Source organism: Panthera tigris, chromosome E3 (genome assembly GCF_018350195.1).
Source record: "Panthera tigris isolate Pti1 chromosome E3, P.tigris_Pti1_mat1.1, whole genome shotgun sequence".
Lineage (NCBI taxonomy): Eukaryota > Metazoa > Chordata > Mammalia > Carnivora > Felidae > Panthera > Panthera tigris.
Window position 1 is genome coordinate 22,858,201 of NC_056675.1, and position 7,077 is coordinate 22,865,277.

Genomic DNA, 7,077 nt, shown 5'->3' on the forward strand with positions numbered 1-7,077 from the left:
ATGTACAAGAGAGGGGAGGGAAGCAGAAACACAGAGACAAGGACAAATAAGAAACAGTATAATCTCAGTAAGAGAGCGACAGACCAGTCATCGTGATTCTGTCTAGCTGTCCAGGCACAGGCTCTAGTCCCTTGTGAGGCCTGGCACCTTCTCCTACCCTGAGATTCCATTAAATATGCCCGTCTCTTTTGCCAGAATCCCCTTTGCTTTTTTTTTCTAGGTTAAGTGGATTCTGTTTCTGGGAACCAACCAACAACTAAACTAAGACCACCACCACCAGAGTTGTGTTCATCAGAGTGAAGTCTTCTTTCATGTCCCAAACAATAGCACAGCCCTGCTCCTCACACCACACCTCAACACATGGAACACTCCACCAGTAGCAGATTCTTGCCCAAGACCCAAACAAGGTAATTAAATTGCATACCCTTTGCTGAATTTCTTGAAAGGCGGCCTTATGACACTCCGGCTTTTCACAACGCAATGACGTCCAACTCTCACATTTGCCAGATCCCCTCGGATAATACAGTCGTTCATCACAATGGTCTACAAAACAAAGCACATTTAAAAAATAACTACCAGTACAGCTGAAAACACAACAGAAAAGAGTAGGTAGCAAGACACCTACTGAAGTTATGTTTTGATCTACTGAGTAACGTGTTCTGGCAAAAGGGATAACTTGGAGGGTAAAGGGTAAAAGGTAAAAAGAATGGCCTTCGTAACACTGATTTAGTTGAAGAGGTTCCCAGTATATCCCACAAATAGGACTCACTGAATAAACAGACGTTTGCTGAGAATATGGTACCCCCCGAGTTCACTTACCTCCTCAGGTTCACTTGGTTCCACCTGTCCCCAAGCCTGACCTGCTACTTGCTCAGTGAAAGTCCAGGCTACCCCTACCTTTGTCTGACCTCCCAATACTACTATCTTCAACTTCATGCTCCCACAGGTAGACCCCACTGAGTTTCTGGTTCCTCTTCCCAACTCTAGACTCAGATGAAGTGCTACGCTGCAGGGTATATCCAGCTTCCCCAAAGATTGCCTGGATGGGCTGCAGGGTGGATAATGTAATCAGAAGTTTGGGGGGGATTAATGCCCCATGCTTAGTAAAAAGCAGGCATTCTTGAAATGTCTTTTGAATAAATGAATAAATAGGGTAAAAAAAAAAAAAAGAAGAAGAAGTGCATATGGCTGTAGTTCTAGCCAAAAAAGCAAGCAAGGGACCAGGCCTTATATATGCTGAGCACAGAAGCTTAGGCTTATACCCCTAGAGCATATAAGGAATCAATGAAAGTTTTTAAGTGGAGGATTAACACAGTGAATCTTTAGTTTAAAAATACTACTCTGAAAACAGCCTAGAATCTACATGGAGAGAGCAGGTAAGACTGGAGGAAAAGTGGCCCGTTAGATGACTACAGTGGATCAAGGTAAAATGAAAGAATGGGCCTCCTCTATGACAACAGCTGTGCACGAGAAAAAGAGAAATAAATTCAAGGTAGAGGAATCTGATCAAGCCTTCAGATCTACTAATTAAAGGGCAGAAAAGGGGCATAGAGACTGCATTCAACAACTTGTGCAAACAGAACTGGCCAAATCCAAAACTTGAAAATTCTACAGTACAGTGAGCCAGTTTCCTTAACATATAAGTAGCATGGGGAGAAAAAAAACAGGCTGGGGGAAAAGAACTATTACAGATTTAAAGGGCCCTGAGAGGGCATCTGGCTGGCTCAGTTGGTTGAGTGTCCGACTTTGGCTCAGGTCATGATCTCACAGTTCGTGAGTTCAAGCCCCACATCGGGCTCTCTGCTTTCAGTGAAGAGTCTGGAGCCTGCCTTGGATCCTCTGTACCCCTCTCTCTCTGCCTCCCCTCTCCTGTCCCCCCCTCCCCCCGCTCATGTTCTGTCTCAAAAATAAATACACATTAGAAAAAAATAAAAAATAAAGGGCCCTGAGAAGTGTATCAACCAGAAGCAATGTATACTTGACCTTATTTGGATCCTGATTTGAATAAACCAACTGTTAAAAGACATATTAAGACACTAGAAAGACGGAACATGGACTGAGGATTAGATGATATTAGGAAATTACTGGCTTCTTAAAAAATATAATAAGGGTACTCTACTTATTTTTAAAGTTTTTAAATCTCACTGATACATATTGAAATATTTATGAGTGAAATAATACAATTTGCTTTAAATATACCCAGCCCCTCACCTTGGTCAAAATAGGTATGGGTTTACAGGACAGGTAAAGATGAAACAGAATGTCAGAATATTGCTAATTGCAGAAGCTGGTGAATGAACATATGGAGATTCATTATATGTTCTCTCCACTTTTGCACATGTCTGCAAGTTCCATAATAATACTGTTCGTCTATAAAAAGTAATGAGCTATAAATCCACTAACAAACACAACATGGATAAATCTCAAAAACATTATGCTGAATGAAAGAAACCTGACGACAGAGTACATGATTGCCATTATAAGAAACTCTACAAAATGAAAAGCTAATCTATATTAGTTTTACACCAGTGGTTACCTGAAGCCAAGGGTAGGAGGAGGACTGACTACAGAGGGGTCCAAGGAAAATGAGGGTGATGGAACATTTTACACCTTAATTGTAGTAGTGGCTGCATAGGTGTATGCGTCAGTCAAAACACGTCAAACTACACACTTAAAATGGGCACACTTTATTATATGTAAATTATACCTCAATAAAGATAATTTTTCCTTTATTTTTTTATTGTTTTTTTCTAAATATAATTTATTGTCAAGTTAGCTAACATACGGTGTATACGGTGTGTTCTTGGCTTCAGGAGTAGATTCCCATGATTCATTGCTTACATATAACACCCAGTGCTCATCACAACAAGTGTCCTCCTCAATGCCCATCACCCATTTTCCCCTCCCCGTCATCAACCCTCAGTTTGTTCTCTGTATTTAAGAGTCTCCTATGGTTGGGGTGCCTGGGTGGCTCAGTTGGTTGAGCATCCAACTTTGGCTCAGGTCATGATCTCAGAGCTCGTGAGTTCGAGCCCCGCATCGGGCTCTGTGCTGACAGCTCAGAGTCTGGAGCCTGCTTCGGATTCTGTCTCTCCCTCTCTCTGCCCTTCCCCATCTCACACTCTTGTCTCTCTCTCTCCCTCTCAAAAATAAATAAACATTATAAAAAAAAAAAAGAGTCTCTTATGGTTTGCCTCCCTCTCTGTTTGAAACTACCTTTTTCCCCTTCCCTTCCCCCATGATCTTTTGTTAAGTTTCTCAAATTCCACATAGGAGTGAAAACATATATCTGTCTTTCTCTGACTGACTTATTTCACTTAGCGTAATACCCTGCAGTCCCATCCACATTGTTGCAAATGGCAAGATTTCATTCTTTCTCATTACCAAGTATATATAAACATCTTCTTTATCCATTCATCAGTTGACAGACATTTGGGTTCTAATAAAGATAATTTTTAAAATGTTCCCTTATATGGGGGTGCCTGGGTAGCTCCTTCAGTTAAGCATCTGACTCTTGACTTCAGCTCAGATTGTGGTCCTAGGGTCATGGGATTGAGGGATCAAGCGCCATGTTGGGGCTCGCTTAAGATTCTCTCTCTCTCCCCCTCTGCCCCTCTCCTCTGCTTGTTTGCACTCTCTCTCTCAAAATAAAATAAATTAAAATTAACCCCCCTCCCCCAGATTTCCAGTTTCTTTTGAGAAAATCAGAGCTCTGGAAATATAGGCCTATATTCCTACATGGCGACAACCACCTTGAGCTTAACTAGGACCCAGATTCTCCACTTTACCAGGCCCTGCCACTCTGTTGTTGGCACCCAGTCTTCTTTAGCCATCTGATCTCTGTCTACCCCGGGAGAAACTATGACACCTGATATAAGGGCTTAGGAAAATAGAAATTTCAAAATTCTGAAAGGGACAAAACAAAAAACTAGAAACAAAATAACTAATAGGACAGGGGATAAATGGAATGGTACACAGCAGCGAAAATACACAAACCACAGTGAATCTTAGAAACAGAACTGAGAACAATGGTACTTAGTGAGTATGATATGTGTTCCCTATTGTGATTATTCTAATGACTGAGTTTAAAAAAAGTAAGTAACAGAAAGCCAAGTAAAGCTAAACTATCTACATATGTATATACGTAGATAGTTTACACAGATGTAAACATATATATATATATGTATACGTATATGTATTAATTTACATCCTATAACATGGATGAGTCTTGAAGACATTATGCTGAGTGAATAAGCTAGACAAAAAAAGGACAAATATTATATGAATCTACTTATATGACATATCTAGAAAAGGCAAATTCACAGAGACACAAAAGTGGATTGAGGTTATTAGAGATGGGGAGTGAGGAGGGAACTGGGGATTATTCCTCAATGGATACAGAGCTTCTGTATGAGTGATGAAAGTTTTGGAAACAGATAGTGGTGATGGTTAAACAGTGGTTGTACATATCCCATTTTATTTTTTTTCAGTATATGAAGTTTATTGTCAAATTGGTTTCCATACAACACCCAGTGCTCATCCCAAAAGCTGCCCTCCTCAATACCCATCACCCACCCTCCCAACATATCACATTTTAAAAAACAAACCTTCCATACAAAATCACAGAAAATGTCCTGAAATTAGCTAAGGGATTTCTAAAAATCCTCCACATGAGTGTTCTAACTCTGTGCAGAAACAGTGTGTCTATAATTACTAATCATACCTAATTACTGAACTATATTTCTATTAAATCTCATAGTATGATGAGCTGATGGAGACAGTAATTGAGTCTCTACTGAAAAAATCTGTGATTGCTTGATTACAGTGAGACTACTTTCCCTCTGGAAGTTAGAGATGTAACATTTCAAAGAAAATTGGCAGGAAAAAAACCGTGGACTTCAATGTCTGTCAAGCTCAAATATATCTTGGTATTTTCTCTGGTTCTGAAATGTCGTAATATTATTCCCATGTTTATACTCCTCTCTGTGCTATTTCAATTTATTCAGACTACAAGATTCTCAGCCTTTCATATTCCATTTTGCAAATTCGTTTCAGAGTTTAGCGTCTTCCTCGAGTCTCAAATCAATTTTAAGAGTTTCAGTTAATACTGAACTATTATTAGTAAACTGTTAATTATATTACTACTACTTTATAGTTTCTTTTTTTTTTTAAGTTTATTTACTTCGAGAGATAAAGGGAGAGTGGGGAAGGGGCAGAGAAAGAGAGGGAGAGAGAGAGAGGGAGAAGCAGAGAGAGAGAGAGAGAGAGAGAGAGAGAGAGAGAGAGAGAATCCCAAGCAGGCTCTGCACCACCAATGTAGAGCCCAATGCAGGGCTTGAACTCAACTCACGAACTGCAAGATCATAACCTGAACCGAAGTTGGATGCTTAACCGACTAAGCCATCCAGCAGCCCCTACTTTATAGTTTCTACACTAAAATATTTTGTTGCCTATTTATATTTGTATTTAGTGGTTAAGGCACACTACAGCACTTTGCAATAATTTCAGTTCTGGGTGCCACTGTATTTTGTTCCTGGCATAAAGAAAAAAGGTTTTCTGTTGCCTTCTTTCATGGAATCTTTTTTTGTATTCAATAGAATTTGGAGAATGAAAAAAGGAAAATTTTTAGTGAGTTTTTTTTTAATGTTTATTTATTTTTGAGAGAGAGACAGAGTGTGACCAGGGGAGGGCAGAGAGAGAGAGTGGGAGACACAGAAGCTGAAGTAGGCTCCAGGCTCCAGTTGTCAGCACAGAGCCAGACACAGGGCTCGAACCCACAAACTGCGAGATCATGACCTGAGCCAAAGTCAGAGGTTTAACTGACTGAGCCACCCAGGGGCCCCCCAAAAAGATAATTTTTAAATGCACAGCAACAAATGGGAGATGTGGTAACATATTATCTGTCCTGCTAATGTGATAATTAGTGGACAGAAAGCAAAAGTATGCATCCTGAGGCTGGCTGTGTCTCTTACCTTGCCATTGAGAACGATGTTCTGACTTCCACACAACACAGACTGGCGACTAACTTTGTTTCCAGATGCCTGAAAGGAAAGAGCAGAAAACAGGGGTGAGAAACTAAGTAGGTTCTGGGCTACAAGTTTCCATCTGGAAAGCTCTCCTATTGGAGAGAAAAAGTACTTGAAATGTGATGTAGTCTTCAATGGAATGAGTCCGGCATATTAACAAAGCAAGGATGGATTAGGAAACTGGAGACTCCAGGAATGGATCCAGAATTTGGATGTGGTAGGTCTAGAGCCTACTAACATTAGTGACATTGATTCAAGTCTCAGTTCTATACTTACAGCCCTAAATCCAGGATAATGACTTTACCCATATCAGAGGTACAAGAATTCAGTAAAGAAATAATAATAGCAATGACGACTGAGCACTTACCCTACCTGGAGCAATTTACACGCATCATGTATTGACTCCAAAGAACCTAACCGTCTTTTAACACATGGTAACAAAGAACGACACATTAGCTTAAAAGAAACAAAACAAAAACCAAAAAACTCTGAAAGGCCCGAAGCCTGGAATTGCTATTAGTATTAGGGTGGATGAGACGTATCCTGCTTTCTGCAAGGCATTTTATCTCTACGATGAAATCATGAATAAATTTAAAAAGCCTAAACTGGCCATGCAGGGAATAAGTAACAAAGCCGAGCCATTCACGAAGTGATCCTTTGTAATCTCGGACTAAACGCCAAAGCGACCCGGGGTGGGGCAGGGGCAGGAGGGGGGCACCAGCCTCAAAGGGACGCAGGCTTGGAAACGGGAGAAAGATGCCTGGATAAGCGCACCGTCTCGATGTACTCCGACTTGTTATAAAGCAGCTCGCCCAACTCCATTGCCACCAACTTCTTTCCGCTGCTCCGGCTCCTGTCAAAGCCTGCCGGCCGGTCAGTCTGACTGGGATTCGGACTACTTCCGGCCGCTCCTCCACTTCCGCCCTGGGCGTCCGGCGCTCTCATCCGCAGCTCGGCTCTCCTCTAGGCGGCCCCGCTCCCTTACTCGGCCGTCTCCGGCTGCGCATGCGCAGGCTAAGCGGTGGATGTAATTGGCTGTGGGTGACGGCGC

At 41.4% G+C, this 7,077-nt stretch overlaps 1 protein-coding gene across 2 annotated transcripts in view; it reads right to left on the bottom strand.

Moving 5' to 3' along the window:
• The window catches only part of DCTN5 (dynactin subunit 5), a 30,438-nt gene extending 23,478 nt beyond the window's left edge, over positions 1-6,960 (bottom strand). The window contains exons 1-3 of one of the 2 annotated variants that reach the window (XM_007084093.3): positions 6,801-6,960; positions 5,973-6,041; positions 425-543 (exon numbers count right to left, since the gene is read on the bottom strand). In XM_007084093.3, the coding sequence (XP_007084155.1) occupies positions 425-543; positions 5,973-6,041; positions 6,801-6,848 (236 nt within the window). In that variant the 5' untranslated portion in view covers positions 6,849-6,960. The remainder of the gene's footprint in view (positions 1-424; positions 544-5,972; positions 6,042-6,800) is intronic. The other variant, XM_007084092.2, reaches the window with a different exon arrangement.
• Between the last annotated feature and the right edge of the window lie 117 nt (positions 6,961-7,077).